This window comes from Zosterops lateralis, assembly GCF_965231275.1.
Source record: "Zosterops lateralis genome assembly, chromosome: 3".
Classification (NCBI taxonomy): domain Eukaryota; kingdom Metazoa; phylum Chordata; class Aves; order Passeriformes; family Zosteropidae; genus Zosterops; species Zosterops lateralis.
Window position 1 is genome coordinate 60,605,374 of NC_139764.1, and position 18,272 is coordinate 60,623,645.

The following is an 18,272-nucleotide window of genomic DNA, read 5'->3' on the forward strand; positions in this document are numbered from 1 at the left end:
GTTTTAATGAGACAGGTTCTACACTGAGTAGCTTGGTAGCACTGAGCAGGAATGGTCCAGAGGATTGTGCACACTCCAGCATCAAGTTGTGCTTCAGTCATGTAAAACTGCCTCTACTCATGTTTATCTTGAGGGACATGACTGTTTGCCTTGCAGACACTGAAGTAAATAAACTGTATGAAAGGCCAGTGGCTGCTGCTACAGGGGGTGGAGGAGCTCCAAATTGTTTGGAGGTGTCAGGATAGCATCTGCTGTTCTCTTGGACAATGTCTTGGCTAGTAGATTTGAACCTGCAGTATTTCCCTGTTGATGTGTCTCCTCGACACAGGTTGGTATGGACTTTAAAATAAATAAAGCTAATACTGTGAGGCTGAAACAAAGCCCTTGGTGGGCCTCATCCCCTCAGCCCCTGAAGTTACCTTGGCTCTGGTGAGAACAGGGTGTGTGGTGTGAAGCGGGTGTGGAGGATTGTGGCTACTGGGAGGGACCTATGTGCCAGCAGCTGCTGGCTAGCAGATCACCCACCAGGCTGTCCAGCTGTGTCTAACAAGTGGAGTCCTGGGCAGGCAGGAGGAGGGGATGGTGGGCTGCATCACTGCTTTACAGCTGGCAGAAGTGCTGGTAAGTGGGATGGGGGCCTGAGACACGAGGCACTTGTGTGTCTCACTATCCCCCACTGTGACACAGCAGGTCTGTATTTACACAAAAAAGGCACCAAAGATTGTTGTCTTTCTTTGTAAAATTTTCTTTTGATTTGACTTTAAAATGAGAACTTTGCATGAATAAGAAACTATGAATTTACCCAGATATATAGGTTTTCTGTAGCGTTTGCTATTGTAAAGGCCTGTCCTAATTTTGAGACGTGTGTGTGTCTCTTGTGTGTGTGTGTATGAATGCATGTGTGAGAGGGAGAGAACTCTCACTGCCTACAACTGTTCTGCCAAGATAAACTTTGGAGCATTTTATAAATTAACTCTGCTCTATGTGTTTATTTTTCTTTTGGAGATTCTAAAAAGAGACTGTTCAACCCATCTTATTAGGGGCAGCACATTTTTTTAGAGAGAAAAATAAGTTCCGACTCTGCACTGGAAAGTATTTGCTATTTTCAGCGAAAAGTATTCTTTCCTTCTGACCTGGCATATTAGATAAGATTTATATTTCTGACCTGACATTAGGTAGTTAAGATTTATTCTTCTATATTAACTTTACTGAGCTTGCAAGCTATTCATTTACAGCATAGGGAATATATTTATGGCAGAAGCAAAGAAAGTTCACTACAAAGTAGTAAAATATGTTATTAGGAGTGTCCTGTAGACTGATGAAAATTTTGAGTACCCTTGCAGCTGGCTCCCTTCTGACTCTTTTTTCTTTCTTTGTTATTTCAACTTTAAAACTCGAATTTGAAGTCAGTTTCAATGGCAAATAACTTAAAAGAGTCCAGATGATTCTAATATATCCACATACATGTACATACATTTATGCTATGATTGAGAGGTGTGGGGAAGGGGATAACAAGTGACTTGAATTCTCTCCGTGTTCTGCTGGCAATGACCCAGGCATAAGTAACATTGGACCTCGCTCTCCTGCCAATATAAATCAGGAGGAGCTCCACTGGGGTATAAAGCTGGTGTGTGAGTGAGCGCTGAATCAGATCTGGATCTTTTCTCTATCCAAAGGTGTGGACCCAGGCAATCCGTTAATGTCCAATTGACTTTAAGAGGGGAACCGCAGACTATGATGGAAACCTGGAAGCACTTCAAGACTCTATAGGCAGAAGGTTGGAAAGTTAGAGGCCTCCTATTGAAATCAGTGACAAAACCTCCCATTAACTTCAATAGGAAAAGAATCAGGCCCTAGAAATGTCTGGAAGCCAGAGAATTGCATGGCTCAAGAAAAAGGTAATAGGAGCTGATGACTTGCACCAATAAATCACCAATGCAAACCTGGCTATGCTTGGTTTAGACTCAAAATTGCTTTCATCTGATGTTTGTTTGAAACTTTTTCATTGTAAAACCTTAAAGAAGAACTGGCAGCTGAGAGAGCTGTCTGAACACAAGGCCGACGGCTGGACAGGGTGTGGTACCTCCTCTGCCCCTGCGTCATCGGAGGGAGTCCATCTTAAAGCAAGAAGTACTGGCCTGCCTGTAGAGACAGCAGTGCTTGCACTCTGCTGTGAACCAGAGAATTTTTATTTCAGAAACTGTCAGACTAACTCTGTAAATCCACTTAGACTGAATATATTGGGGAAGGGGGATTATGTCTCTACAGCAAGCCAAGAGGAGGAGTAGATATTTCCATTTGTGGACATTATTCAGCTCCTGTCACAAGACAGAATAGAGATGTGCAGAGCTTTGAGGAATTAAATGTGTTGGAGAAAGGGCTTAGCATAGGAAAAGTTGGGACCATCAGGCATTACAAGAGCTAGGAATTGGTTATAGAGTGCAGTGAGAAGAACTGCACCTTGCAGTTCAGCTGAGGAATTCTGCTGCCCACCCTGTATGACACAATGCAGCTGAGGAGGAGGATTCTACTTCTGAACAAACTCTTATTTGTAAGTTGTACTGAGTCGAGGCCAACTGCCCTGCCACAAAACTTGACTATCCCTGATAAAGTGGTAGGGAAAAGCACAACATTGTGGGGGGGATTTCCTCCCCCCTCAATACTTTTGCAAGTAGTGTGGTTTTTTTTTCTGCTGGTCCCTGAAGGGGAGAGCAGTAGACAGACTGGATAGTTTGGTATCTGTGCTTGGTCCAACAGCCATAGACATGTTTGATGCCAGCTGAGCATTCAGAATAGTTCACCACTTTACAAACTCCACACTTCATATTCTTGTATTTGATAGACCTCAGGGCTACAGTCTCTGTTAGTCTATGCAAACCTTCCCATCCGTCCTTATGTCTGACTTAGGCTCCAAGGATTCACATCTTTCTGCACATGCAGAGACTCATGACTTGTTTTTACAATATATCTCTGTAGATCAAAGAAATTTTTCTATTCTTCTTTTTTCTCACCAAGAAACCCACTGCTATTATCAAGTCATCATACCACAGCTCAAGGGTATCCTTTCTCTTTCCACCATTTCTCCCCAAAACCCTGTTGTCATCAACATAAGTTGAATAATTTGTAATTGAAAGGGAAAATTATGTTGATGCATTGAAAGGGAAAATTATGTTGAGGAAGAAACTTGCTTGTATATACAACCAAGGGAGTGAGGGTGAGAGAACACCAAAAACATGTTTCTTTGGGGTGATATTAAGGAAAAACAGAAATTGCTAAGACTATGAGAAAATAAATATTAAAATTTTTGATTTGACAAAAGGCACATTATTGTACATCCTATATATTGGATGTATGATCACATGTGAATTCTGGTGCGTCTGTCCTGGTACAATGCATTCACCTGCTACTTCTTATTTCCAGTAGGCTTGGGCTGGATTCATGTGTTGAATAGATTATGAGAAGGACATGGATCACACATGTATTAAATCTGGCAGGCTAATGGAGCTGATCTAGACTTATTACTTCCTCTACCACTTGCCACTTCAGAAAATGCAACATTTTGTGTCTATTCCTGTGCTCACTTATTTAGCTAGTCTGGTCTGGTGCATGTTCTCATTCTGTGAATTACTTCAGGCACTACTTTGAGAGATAGTGCACAGGTTCAATATCTGTAGGAAGAGAGGGAAGGCAAAGAAGGAAAATGCTCAAGAATACACAGTGATGGACAGGGTGAATAAGTACAGCATGGGGAAAGCCATATAAATATCTTTCCTACACTTTTAAGTGGCAAATTGCAGCTGTTCTCTGACAAAAGACAGTGGAGTACCCTCATGTCCTGTACCAACAACTCACAAAGAGAATTGCATTTCTGCTCCTTTTCTTGGGGATTGGAAACAAAAAGCTCTCACTTATCATGTTTTTTTAATAGCCTGTATAAACATTTAGGCTGGATTCTGTGCACATGCAAATTTTATGCTGGCAGGGCTCTGTGAGATATTTGCCTCCTGACATGAGTTGTAACTAGAAGCAGAATCAGTCCCTTAAACTTTGTGACATGTTTATTCTGCTTAAACCATCTCCCATTAAAAACAATGCAGAGGCTCTAATTGAAAACCTCGGGTTAGTATGGCATGTGTCTTTTTGCTGATAAAGGAGAGGAATATTGTCTTTCCTTGCACATGCACAGATGCAGTTACAGAAGTGCACTCATATGCACATTCAAGCCCAGGAACATTAGCAGCAGTTCTGCTGCATCGGTGGAGTGGCAAGGAAAGACTCTTTTTCACTGGCACCACCAATTCTCCCTGCCCAGACCATAACCTCTGGAGCATCATCTTCCTTCCAAGTAGCTAAGTAAAATTCCCAGCCTAGTGATACAGGTCATTTGAAAATCAAGAAAGGTTTCAGAACCAAAAAGGGAAAGGTCCATATAACTTTCTGGTATAGTTTAAAACATGCCGAGCTCATCAGAAAGAAAAGAGGGTCCCCTAACAAGCTTCCCAGGCAAATTTTTTGTTGTTCTTTAATTTAGCATTTTGTTTAACCCACATAAAACTAATTATTTTGTTTTCCATGACTAAACAGAAGATAACAGTGAGAGAAGAGATGGAGTTTTCAGACAAACCAAAGAACTTTACATGGAGTCAAAAACCTCTATCTGAGGCTATCAGGGTGCATTTCACCTATATTTTAAGACAATCTCAAAGTGAAAATACTTTAATTCTTGTTTTTGTTCATGTGAACTTTTGTGTATGTATGGGAATGCATATATATATATATACACACAGCTATTAATGTGTAGGGGAGAAGGGAGAGATGACAATGCATGAGCATGAGTTTTTCCAATTCTACGTCAGCAGCTGTAGGGTCAGGATTTTCCAGGGAATTAACTATATAAGCCAGAGAAGGTTTCTGTAGGAGTCAAAGGAGATGGAAGATTCTACTTCTGAATAAACTCTCTTATATGCAGTACTGCAATTTCTGTTGCAGATCTCGAGTAAGATGTGTCCAAGGTCTCTGCATACTTCCAAATGAAAAACACAGGCCCTTTTTCCTCTTCCCAGAAGTAACCACAGCCAATCATGGAACCAGACTAGAAGGCTCAACCAGCAAGTTTCATAGATGAATAACTTACTTTTTAAGAAATTACGCAAGGCTTCAGAAAGGATTATGGATTGATTTACATAATGCTTGGTGGTCTTTTAGTGGTAGCTATGGTTAGAATCCTCCTCTCTCAGGTGATCAAGAAAGTATGGAAATGCAAGAGAAGGCTACTCTTTTGATTAATCTATTTTATGCGGACTCAGGTGCGATTTCTCCTGAGGGAGAAATGAACTTCTCTGCTCAGTGGGTAGCTGGAAATGATGTGATTTCAGAAAGAGGTGAATAGCAGCCTGTCCTCATCTTGAAAGGGTGCAGTTCACAGTTTCCTTTGTGGCCAGCCAGATCCTGGCAACGAGTAGTAAGATTCCCCCCACTCTGATCACTCCCCACTCAGTGCTTCTAACCTCCATAAATCTAGGGAAGACTTGTGGTTAGCAGAGTATCCAGGTACAATATGTAGATATCTCATAAATGAAAGCCTGTTTGGAACTTGTTTAATAATTTTCACATCCAGAGAGTGATTGAGACCACACAACCACAGTATGTGTCACTGCTTGTTAGATATATTGAACTCGGAGTTAGTAATGTGGCAGCTTGTTTGCTCTAAGACATATGTTTGAAGGAAGCTGGGGCTTCAAAGCAGGATTAGTATCTTAGTTAATTACTCAGATGAAAGAACATGATAGCCAGTCATGGAGGAGAACAAGCACTTTCGAATTGTATTGATTTTGTAGGTTTTAGCAGAAATAAATTATGCCAATGGAAAAAACCCGCAATATTTTTGTCCACAAGCTGTCTAGGGGAACTTGGTTTTTGTGTTTATCTGTTCCTCAAAATTACTTTGGTCTATTCCTCAGAAATAATATATGACCTAAGCAGTGATGAGGATGTCCTTTTGCTGACAGTCACTTGAAATTGAATTCTACTGACAGATTATTACACATCTGAAACTCTCCTCAATTGGTAGCTTAAAAAACACATTTAAATAGTTTCATTCCTAAAGTCAGGGCCTTGATCTTAAAAATACATGTCAGGATATAGTGCAACTTATAAATCCCACACTCTCATACAGAATTCTACTTTCCCTTCTAATATGCCCTCAACCCTGAAACTTGTCAATTGCCCAACTTTTCATAAAACATAAACATGAGAGACAAATGTGTGATTTCATTTTGGACTGCAAAACAGAAACTGCTTTGGTTTCTTTTCTGTGGGTGTTTTTGCTTTTTTTTTTTCAAAACACAAAATCATGTCATTTATTTGCCTTCCGGGCCGTCAGGATCTTGTCTATTAGACATCGGCAGCCAGCATGCCCAGAACAAGGCAGTCTCATTTCAGCTGGTTATTTTTAGTTCTGTGTTGTACTAAAGCTTTCTGGAATCTTCATCCATCCCCATGTGTTTGTGAAATACTTGCACTTAACATCTTCTGACTCTCATTTTGAATAAATAGCCTTTGCTCCCACTTTTCTATTTTGGAGGGCTAGTTCTTCACTCGGCAGTAACATCAAGTGAAATAACACCAGCAACTCATTGTTCAGTGGCATAGAAAAAAGTGAAATTATGAACATTCTAGGAAAAGGAAACAAGGTTATGAAACACTTGCCGACACTGGTTTGTGTAATCTTTATGAATAAGCAACTCAATAATGCCGGGCAAGTGTGCGTGGGAGGCTCACTCTGGAGAAACTGGCTGTTTTCCTCTCTCTGACCAGTTGAGCTGTTATGATAAAAAATGTTGTTGCTGAAGAAACCTGTAATAAATCCTAATGGGAGTATTGCATATGCTGATAACATACATAAACTTTGTAAACATATTAAAGTGTCAGGTTTTAGTAGCTCTGGTTTATGTGGATATTCATAAAAGTTTTTCAAGGAATGCAACGGAAATCTTGTTCCACCAGCTGGTTGCTCCTACGATTCTGGTTCTCTTCCTTCTCCTTGAAACAGAGCCTCACCCTGCAGGGAAGCTGAGTTAAAATACCTCCAGCCCTACCTCTGCTGTGGCTTCATGAAAGCACTATCACCAGTGAAGCTGTGTACCCAGAGAGTTATATGGGGAGAAGTGGGGTGAATGAGCTGGTGCTTGGTGGAAGATTTATGCTGTTTCATACATCCCTACTATTTGTCGTGATGTACTCCATTGACATCTCCATCAAAGTACAGCTGGCAGCTCTGAGCAAGGTATTTCAGTTGCCTTTTAGTAGATGAGACGTGTTGGGTGCCTACAAAAGGGACAAAATCCAATACGCTGAACAAGAGAGACTTAACCTAGCCTGAAAAGATGAAGTCAGAAACTGTATCAAATCCTGGATGTCCACGGAATTTAGGTGCCCTGGCACTACTACACAGCACTACAAACCAGTACATTCTTTAACAAAAGAAAGGAGAATTGGCTCTTTTCTTCTGAAACACACCAAGAAGGGAGCAGCAGCCTTGCTGCTCTTAATGTATCCAAAAGCTTAGCTGCTAAATTTTTTGGCTAGAAACTGAAAATCTAAGCTAAATTAATTCTTCCATACAGCATGACTCTACCCTATCTGTATTGACATGCTCTAGCAAACTATTGTTTTTTCACCTGGATTTGCATGTAATCTCAGATCACTGCTCACACCGATTTTAGATTGCACAGGAAAGGCAAGGGCTTGAGGGATGTGTATGGGGCAGGAATGCATGTGACTTTATTCCAATGTCAGTGAGCAATCATCTGCAATATTGTGTGTTCCGTGTGGAGGGACTTGGCATTGATATATTTATTGTTTTTCGTATTCATTCACTACATTTTTTTTAACACAAAAAGGATTTCTTTAAGAGAAAATCTCAAAATCTCTCCATGAAGGGACCTGAGCTCAGATAGGTGCTCAATGCCAATAAGATGAAATATCACATTAGAAATGACAGAGCATCTGAGAAATGTCCATGTGTCAAGAGTGAAGTGGAAATTAGGCATTATTGAAGGTGAGGGACTCATATTTAAATCCAGACACACCTCAGGCACCTTGTGTCCTGTTCTTGGATGTGAGCCTTTCTGTGTTTGCCCTTGCACTTTACAGGAAGTCACAGGAATCACACATCGCTACTATACCAACATCTATCAATGACCTCCTGTTTCATTTTACAGTGCCCCAAAATCCTCTTTACCCTGCAGAAAATATTAAATGTCTGAAATCCCATCCCAGCAATTTTAAACACAAAACCTGTCACCATGTACTGACACACATTAAGAAGTTTGAAAGGATAAAGTTTATAGCAGCACTACAAGAACCTGGTGTAAACCTGTGGTTTGGGGTTTTACTTTTTAAATAAAAGTGCTACTAGAAGCATCCCTTTCTGTTCTTCCTCCCTATTATCCTGTTGTGTGGAATCAAAATATCAGTGCAAAGCTGGGGTGCTGCTTCAAGCTGGCAGGAACTCAGTCAATGCCACTGCCACAGCCAAAGGCTCTCCTGGTTCAGCTGTGGTCCCCATAGGTGAGTTCTTGCCTAGGAGCACTGGAGCAAGATGTGTTTTGTGGCTCCTTTACTTCAGTGGCTGCTATGTTTGATCACAGGCATAAGGAACACTAACATTTTAAAATGCAAGGTCGATAGCTCATAATCTAGAAACTGAAACACACGAAAATGTTTATTAACCAGCTGTCATGCAACCGTAGTACAATTGTTCCTTAAGTAGCATTGCTCATCGCACTGCTCTGTATTAGCAGCAAAAATAAGGTTAAACTACTCATTAATAAAATCTGTTAGATTTTATTATGACAAAACATCTAATTGTAATCATTCTACTGTCGCCAAAAACTCAGTTATTCAATTATTTATAAAAAAGTTGGAGCTCTTGTCTTTTTTTTTTTTTTTTGAGAGCCATAGCACATTTTGCATGAATAAATGTTCTCTGAGTACTTTTATCTGAAGCATTGTTTGTAGTAATAGCAGACAGACAGACTTTTGTATAAAAACATACATAGTTTCAGCTGCCTTTTGTCATCTGATAAGACTGCTTTGTTCAGAACTATTTTGGTAAAAAAATTGGCAAAGTGATTTTGAGTAGTTCAGAGTCCAAAATTAGAAGTGAGAAAAAATATTTCTTTATAAGCTTTTATATCTCTTCCACCAAGTTTTTGCAACTTCTAATTTAATTTTGAGCAAAAGGGACAATTCACTACAAGGGGAAAATCGTTCTTAAGAAAATCCATAATTTTAATGGAGGAGTGTTGCTGATAGTCACTGTCTATAAATGATTGAGTATGAAATGACAGACAACTTGTTAATCTTAGTGATAAAGTGCAGTGGTCAAGCCAGCACACTTGCTTGGCAAACCAGAATGCAAAACGAGCATGCTAAGCAAGAGAAAATGAGTGAGTCTGATTTTTGAGTTCTAGCTCAGATTTTATCAGGTATAACTTCCATTGTCTCTGGTGAAAAAATTATAGCAAGAAGAAACAGCAGAATGGGGATTGGCAAAGGCTTGGTACACTAAGGGCAAAGCTCAAAAGAAGAAATTAGTCTCAGTTAACTTGTTTGGCTTAAGTTGACTCAAGAGGTGGAAGTAGCAAAATAGTTGTACTTTTCATATGATTAAGAAAGAGACTGCCTCCCAAGCAGCTTAAGAATCATAGTTTTGAAAGGTAAGAGGTATTGTTTTATTCTTTTTAGAGGCTGTACATATTTGAATCATGCAATTTTCCGAGTATTTTAGTATGGGATTTCTTCCAAACTCAAAATCTATCCTGAGGTCCTGCAGAAAAAGCTCATTCCAGCTCCAGCATAGTCCATAGGACTTTCTCCGCTGAAAACAAAGGAGGTGGTTTCAAGCTCTAAAACCATCTCACTAATAATAGCAATATTTTATTCTGTCGGCAGAGAGAAATAAGACTTTTCACATATTTTCAGGTGTCCCATCCTACATCAATGTCTGAGAAGTCGTCGTAATAAGTGTATTTAAAGTCTAACATGAATTTTATATTGTATAAGGAATGTTTTCCGCATGTCATAGGAAAAAAATTGAAATTATCACCCTGTCATATGTCAGGTATGAAATGGGAACTGGTCAGTAATGTCCTTTAGTCTTCTGGGATAACAACACTTATTGCTCCACATATGCTGGTATGAGCAGGCACAGATTTGTATGCATATAGAGTTATTTTAAAAAAATAACAACACAGGTAGTCTATCTCTATCTACTTCTAACGCTTTCAGCAATTGGTAGTGATTTTCTGATATTTAATTTTTTAAGATATCACTACAATGAGATATATTCACAGTCTATGACAACATGATGGAACAGCTTATGCTTCAAATAACTACAATAGGAATTTTGCCGTCTATTTTTACATGGACAGATTCTCATCCAAAATATGAGAAATATAGTTTCATTGAAAAAAAAAAAAAAAAAAAAAAAAAAAAAAAAAAAAAAAAAAAAAAGACGCACTTGTCACCAGCATTTACCCTCACAGTTCTAATATGAAGACATCACAGAAAAAAATTATCAGCAGCATATAAACACTTTTTGATAGAGAGCTAACAGTAATTCAATCCTGCCCAAGGGGGGCTTGCTTGATGGCTTGGCTAATTTCTGCTTTAAACTGTTGCACTGAGATACAAAATTATTTCTATTTTTAAAAATTGGTAACAACATCTATATTGCATACCAGCTCTGTAGTACTGATATCTGTGATGTGCCAACCCTAAAAATACATGTAGACATCAAGAATATATATAGGTAGTGAACTATTAAAAGAATTGCTTCTATAATGGCGTGTTATTTTAACTAATAATGTAATTCCTTTTTTCCTAATTCCATGTAAATTACACCCTACACAAGAGTATTAAAAGGCTGAAAATATAATTTTACCAGTTGGTGTTTTGTCAGTATTTTCCTGCGAGGTTTTTTTTGGGTTTTTTTTGTTTTTTTTTTTTTTGTTTGTTTGGTGTTTGTGGTTTTTGTGTTTTTTTTGTTTTGTTTTTTTTTTTTTTGTTTTTTTTTTAATACATATTAATTAATATAGCTATGGTTGCAAATGCGCTGTTACACACTTCCCTAATTTTGAGTTTGTAAGTAGTTGAATGCAAACCAAGCCAGAGACACAGAGTGTTTGCAGACTGGAGCCCTCCACTAGTAATTGTGACCAGAAGCAGATGCTGGAAGACTTGCAGTCCCACATCAGCAGAGGAATGGACAGAGGAGCAATGGAAGGCAGACAAGAAGGCAGGAAGGCAGGAAGGCAGGAAGGCAGGAAGGCAGGAAGGCAGGAAGGAAGGAAGGAAGGAAGGAAGGAAGGAAGGAAGGAAGGAAGGAAGACCAAGTATCCTGGACATGCCATTACAGTGAAAGGCAGGAGGCAATTTGATGGGCTACCAATAATCATGGGAGCTCTACATCCAAATTGCATTTCCATAAAGTCATACAGATTATTTTACTTACAAACGTAGGAGTGTGGTAGAAATAAAAATTTTCTATCACTTTACTTATTCTAGATTTCCAGATTTCCACGGCTCACTGCTAGTCCACAGGGTTGTGGCAAATGATCTGCCGGTCATTCGCAGACCCGCAGCAAATAATCTTTATTTCTGTCTATTAGAAGGTCAGTGAGAGACATACATAACTGTCAGTACTAAGTTTTGGGGGTTGGTAGTGGCCTGCAGACCCAAAATATTTTGGAACTATTGACTTGATCCTCTTTATTTTCTAAGCAAACTGCAATCACTGGCCAATACACAGGAATTCTTATTTATTGGTACACTAGTCTATACTCAGCTGCACATTACACTGTCTTGTAAGACTCAAACAAGCAACTTAGTTAATTGCTTAATTGCTCTTGTCAGAATAAAACCACAAATTTCTCTGCTAAAAGTATGTTTGCTTTTAAACTTTTATTGGTCGTGTTCTATATCTAATTCTGGACCCGATCATCTGTCTGCAGTTTGTTGACTTCAAAGGAGTTTTATCTCTCCACAGCTAACTATATCTTTACTACTGATCATGGGACAGAAATTTAGGATTCCCCAACTAGAAAATTCTGTAGGAGTTTGGAGAGCGAAAGGATTACAAACTAGACATTTCTCATAGTAAGGATTACTTTGGCAATAGGTACAAAATAAGAAATGCTTCGGGACCAGATCCTTCTGATGGGGTATAATCTAACAAAGAAACTTCAATTTGTACCAGCTGGGAGTCTGGCATGGCCTATTCTGAATTAGTTCAGATTTTATAATTTCTTCATGTTAAAATATGTGAGTCTACAATATAATGCGTGGAATGGAGGACTCTGATAATAAACAAAACAAAGTAACTTGGGCTCACTGCTTGATGGGAAGTTATTTGTACTACATTTAAAAATAAGTAGGTTAAAGAGAAATTTAAGAACATTTCCCTAGAAATGTGCTTCTGATTTATGATTAAAGGAGACTATCTGAGCAAAAGAAACAGTAATCCAGGGAAAGTCTTCCACACAGTAGAGGAATTTGACAGGTGTCTTCTTTATCTCCACGCGATAATGTATTTCAAGTTGCACTTTTCACTAACAGCAATTCATAGGTTTTTAAAGCCAAAGTGATCAGTGCAAGTGATCGTAACCACTTTTATAATAACTTTCATAAACACTCACTCTCTAAATTTTTGCTTCAAGCCAAGTAACCAGTATTTATACCAAATCATGTTTTACAACCAGCTGGATTTGAAGACCTCAGCCAGTAGACAATGTATACCACGTCCAGGTGAGGACTTCTGAAAGGCTTTTTGCCCTCACTGCCAAAGTAACGAGCCGGATTTTCACTATGACCCTCTAACTGTGGTTTTCCACCACTTGCTCTGCTCTGAATTTATCTTCGCTCTTGCATTCTAACTATAAAACTTTGAGCGAGTGCTCGGTACCTTCCGCACGGTGTACCGACAGCTGAGTACTCTCTGCCAGCACTTTCCCCAGCCTCTATTTCCCCTGGGTTACCCTGCTGGGCAGGTTGTCTGAGGACGGGCGGGCTGGGACGGCGCTCTCGGGGGAGCGCACCGCGCCTGTCCCGGCGCTCGGAAGCGCCGCTGCCCCAGCGGCCGGGGGCAGGAGGCAGAGCTGCCTTGTCCCGCCGGGACTGGGGCCGTGCCGGGCCGTGCCGGGCCGTGCCGGGCGGAGGGAGCCCAGCACCTGCAGCCCGGGCTGCCCGCCGCGGCCAGGGACAGCAGAGGTCGCCGCCGGCCCGGCGCTGGTGGAGCCCCAGGTGCCGGAGCGGGTCTGGGAGGAGGGACCCCGCTCCGCGACCCCCGCCCCGCTCCGCGACCCCCGCCCCGCGGGCCATCCTGCCCCCAGCCCCGCCGTGCCCCCCATCCCTGCCGTGCCCCAGCCCTGCCGTGCCCCATCCCTGCCGTGCCCCCATCCCTGCCGTGCCCCAGCCCTGCCGTGCCCCATCCCTGCCGTGCCCCATCCCTGCCGTGCCCCAGCCCTGCCGTGCCCCCATCCCTGCCGTGCCCCCAGCCCTGCCGTGCCCCATCCCTGCCGTGCCCCCCATCCCTGCCGTGCCCCCAGCCCTGCCGTGCCCCAGCCCTGCCGTGCCCCCATCCCTGCCGTGCCCCCATCCCTGCCGTGCCCCATCCCTGCCGTGCCCCAGCCCTGCCGTGCCCCAGCCCTGCCGTGCCCCAGCCCTGCCGTGCCCGCAGCCCTGCCGTGCCCCAGCCCTGCCGTGCCTCAGCCCGCGGCTCAGCCTCCGCCGCGCCCGTCGGGGACCCTACGGCCGGGGTGGGGGGCAGCCGCAGCTCGCCAGGGGTTAAAGGAGTGGGTGGGAGGTGATGGAGGCTGCGGAGCCCTCCCTTGCCAAGGATAATAAATCGGATGCCCTGACATGTTTTACTTAGCCCTCAGTGCTCCCTCGCTGCGGGGCCGTGGGGATCTGAGGGCCGGAGCCCCGGTCTCTCTCGTCCCCGGCTTCGCTTTAGGGGCACTTTAGGTGAATCAAACCTTGTTTGCAGGAGGCAAACCGTACAAAGGAGGCTTTCAAGGGCCGGCCGTGCCAAGAAGGGCAAGGGAGCGACGGCCGAGCAGGAGAAAATTAAAATAATAATACCTCCCCTCAGTGAGGAAGTAACTCAGTTACCCCTTGCTGATGAAATGCAGGCTGCCGTGTTTTATGACATCTCCCCGGTGTCCGCAGCTGCCGGGGGGAGCGGACAGGCAGAGCAGCCCCTCGGCGGTGGGTGTGCAGGGAATGCCTCCTCCCCAGGAGCAGCGGCGGGGCCGGTTCAGGCGGCCGAGGGCACGTCCCCTCAGCTGGGGCATCCCGCCTCATCCACGGGAGCCTGGGGCAGGGTCAGGGCACAGCTCCGGCCGGCGGCGCTGCCCGTGCTGTCACCGGGGACTGGAGCCACAGCCCGCCCGCCCGCGGCAGCGCCCGCCGCCTGGACAGCGCCTTCCCCAGGGGCCACTCGCTGCTGCCTCCCTGTCCTGTCCTCCCCGATGGCGGGGGGCTCTTCTCTCTGACCGCCACGGGAGGCAGAGAGCTTTGCCAGCCCCCCCGGGTACTGCACTCGCCCCCTGGGCCCCGCCTGCCCCTGCCCCTGCCCCGGAGCCGGGCGGAGATGGACCGGCACCGCTAAACCCATTACATTAAAAAATTCAGGGGCCACAGTCCCAGGGCGGTGGCGATGGGTGACTGGTGGCCGGCGGAGGCTGAGAGCCAGCGGGGCGGACAGAGCACGGCAGCCCAGCCACCCTCCGCACCGCCGGGCGTAGCCTAAAGCCACAACCCGCAGTGCCCGATCTCGGGAACGGGGCTTCTTACCCGGGATGGATAAAGGCGCCTAGGGCACACCGGCAAAAAGTTACCTGTCCTGTCATCGCCCTTTCCCTTCAGAAAGGGGGAACACCTAAGAAAGGACGTTCCCTTTCACTAGACATTAAAATGTAAAGCACCAGACGCGGGTCTTCCCTGAGCCCGCGCTGCTCATCCCGGTGAGGTGAGAAAGAGGAGCAGAGAGAAGTCAAAAATCGCCTTCATCTCTCCAACTGAATGAAACTGCCCGCGAATCCGCTGGGCCGCGCCGCTGACGCGGGATTTAGCTGCCAGAGCACCGGCCCGGGCACTCACCGGGGCACGGAACCCCCGGACAGGTGAACAGCACAACCAGAGGAAGCAGAAGTTATCAAAGTATAAATCTCTTCGCACTTACTTCTTCCCTGTCGCCGTACCCTGGAGGCGTGCTGGCTGCCAATGTATTCCATAAAGTTCAAAGTGATAAAAAACCAAGAAATCAGTCGCAATTGCATAGTAACCCTTTGAGAGTTCCACTTCTCCTTTTCGTCCTTCTTTTCTTTCCTTAAAAAAAAGAAATAATAAACCGGAGCGGTAGGCGGCAAGGGATGAACACAGCAGCAGAAATACCTGCACTGAGATCCAAAGCTGGGCTTGGCCGGCTTGATGGCTTTTGCCTTTTTTTTTTTTTTTTTTTCTTTTTTTTTTCTTCCTTTTTTTTTTTTTTTCTTTCTTCTTTTTTTTTTTTTTCTTCTTCCCTTCCCCTTCGCTTTTCCTATTCGACTTTCCAGCAGCAGCGTGTCCCGCTACCTGCGGCAGAGCTGAGAGCGCAGTCAGCAGCGGAGGGGAGCGGAGCAGCCGCCGCCGGGCTCCATGCCGGCAGCATGTTGTGGGGTGCGGGGTGAGCCCGTGTGTGCGCCGGGCGGGCGAGGTGCCGACAGGACGGATGGATGGATGGCGGTGGGAGAGGAGTGTGCGAGGGCGGGAGCGGCGGGGGGGCAGAGGGAGGACCCAGCCCCGCCGCCGCCGCTCCCGAGCAGCCGCGCTCTGCGCCGCGGGCACCGCCAGCCGCGGGGCGCAGGTGGGCCGGGCCCCCCCCGCCGCTCCCGCCCGCCGACCGGGAGCCCCCGGCTCCGTGCGGGAGCCGCTCCTGAGCGGGGCCCCGGGGGAGAGGCCCCGGGGCGGGGCGGGCCGGAGGAGGGGAGCCCCAGCGCCCCGGCACGGCGGGAGGAGGCTCCCCGCTCCCGGCCGGGCCCCTCGGGCCATCGCCGTCCGAGCATCCTCCGGCAGCGGGGCCCGCGGGCGGCCGGGCTCTGCAGCCCCCTCCCGCGGGTCTCCCTTCCCTCGCCTCCCCTCCCCTCCCCTGGCCCTCCCGGGGTCACCGCGGAGATGCCGCTGCCCCCCGCGCCCCGGCCCCTCCGTGGGGAGGGCCGCCCCCACTCCCACTGCTCGGCCCCTTCCCCGCCGGGGGACACAGCGCGGCGCCCTCTCCTCCCCGAATTTGTCCCTCACACCCGCCTCGCAGTGGAGGTGGGGAGATGGGGCGCTGAGGGGGGTCTCCAGCCGCTCGGGATTTTCTCCGCTGTGGCCTTTCCCCACTGGGCAGGGGTTTTTCCCGGGGTGGTTTCTGCGCCGGGACGGGACAGGGCAAACCTGCGTGTCCTGGCGGGGCCAGGGGCTCGGGGCTCGGCCCGGGCTGGGGTCCAGCGGAGCTGTGAGCCCAGATGAGCCCGGGATGAGCCCGGGATGAGCCCGGGATGAGCCCGCAGCCTCCCGCCCCCGGCACCCCCGGCAAAGGCGCAGCTCAGCTACACCTCGGCCAAGCGGGGCCGCCTGTCTGACAGAAGGGGATCGCCCTTCCTTTCTCCGGCAAGGCTTTCCTTTTGGGGTGAAGGGGAAGGCTACAATGGTGAGGTTGATTCGAGATAAAACTGGCGACTTCACTGAACCCTTTCTCGCTCGCCTCCTTATCTCGGTGCCTATCGCTGGGATGAGAGTGAGCCGTGTTAAACCGGCGCTGATCGCATCAGGAGCCTCAATGGTGTGAGGAGCGGCCACTCTTATTTGTAACTGTTTTCCCCACTCTCTCCCCGCGGTCCCTCTCAGAGCTGTTAAATATCGGCACCATAAAATGTGGGGGATTTAAAGGTCTGTGGGAGGTTCCCTTTGAACAGGACTCTGGGGAAAGTCTGTCTAATCCAGGATACTTGAGCCGGATGGGGTGGGATTGCCAGAGTGGCATAAAATAAAAATTCAGCAGACAAAACTAGGGGCTACCCTGACATGTAGAAAGTGCATTTGTCTCGATGTTTTGTTTCGTTGGAGGTTGAAATTTCTTGTGCGCTGGTGTGTGTGTATAAATAGCTGAGCAAGCCACATGAGTGGCATAAATAAACAAGGCAGTGAGGAAAGGATGGGACATGTATGTGAGCCAACCTGCAGCTAGCCAGCCAACTCACTCGAGCAGCATTAGCACCAGTGGGCAGAGAAAGCATGTCAAAAAATAAACGCTCAGCGAGAAACATAAGGAAAACATTAAACAAATGGGGAGTGCACTCCCTCTCCTTGCCCTGACAAAGCACGACTGAGAAACTCTGCTCACTGTCTCCCCAGCCTTTCCCTTCGCTGTGTCCCTGCTCCAGGAAAGATGTGTGGGACAGATGAGTTGGGAGACAGCCCCGGTGACTTGGGGTCACCCAAGAGCCTCAGCAAACCCGACTTGTGGAGTGTGCACTGACCGAGGGCCAAGCGGCAGGGCCGGGTGTGCATGAGTGACCAGCAGCGGGGGAGAGAGGTGGTTTATCTGCTGTGGAAGAGGGGCAGAGACATAGACCGAGGAGAAAACAAAAGCTGTGCCTTGACTCAAGACAGGATGCAAAAAACGGCAGGGTGAGAGGACGCCAGGAGCCTGGTTGCCTCCACAAACCAGCCCCATTAGGGGGGAAGAAAACCACCCAACAACAATAACAAACTGAACCCATAAACAGTTACTGCCGTTCTGCGATAAAAGGGGAAGATTTATATTGTTGAAATGTGTGGAAGGAGCTTGTTCCAGAGCAAAACTCTGGCATACAATTCTCTGTTTATGTCGCTCATCCCGATGGATGAGATATCAGCGGCAAAGTTCAGGCTGACATCAGCCCTGGGCAGGCAGAGCCAGCGGCCGGGCTGGGCTGCACGGGGCTGCACAGCTGTGCCTGGGCCTGCGGGCCGTGGACACTCGGTTTTGGGGAGATCCAGCACTCAAGAGGCCTCCCCTCATCAGGCCGGGAGACGTGAGGAGCCACAGCAGCACACACTGTGGAGGGAGCTGGATGGAGTGTTTCCTTGCAAGCGAAACAGATGAATCGGAAACAGTTCCCAGGGTGGTTTTATGTGCCTCTCTGTTTTGGGGTTTATTAAAGAGGGTGGGGAGGGAAAGAATGGCTGATGGTCTGTGTGTT

General features: G+C 46.2%; 1 protein-coding gene across 1 annotated transcript in view; it reads right to left on the minus strand.

Moving 5' to 3' along the window:
- Window positions 1–16,160, minus strand: part of RSPO3 (R-spondin 3) — a 59,428-nt gene extending 43,268 nt beyond the window's left edge. Inside the window, exon 1 of the mRNA XM_083857331.1 lies at window positions 15,248–16,160. Coding sequence (XP_083713457.1) covers window positions 15,248–15,344 — 97 coding nt within the window. The 5' untranslated portion in view covers window positions 15,345–16,160. The remainder of the gene's footprint in view (window positions 1–15,247) is intronic.
- Window positions 16,161–18,272: the final 2,112 nt, after the last annotated feature.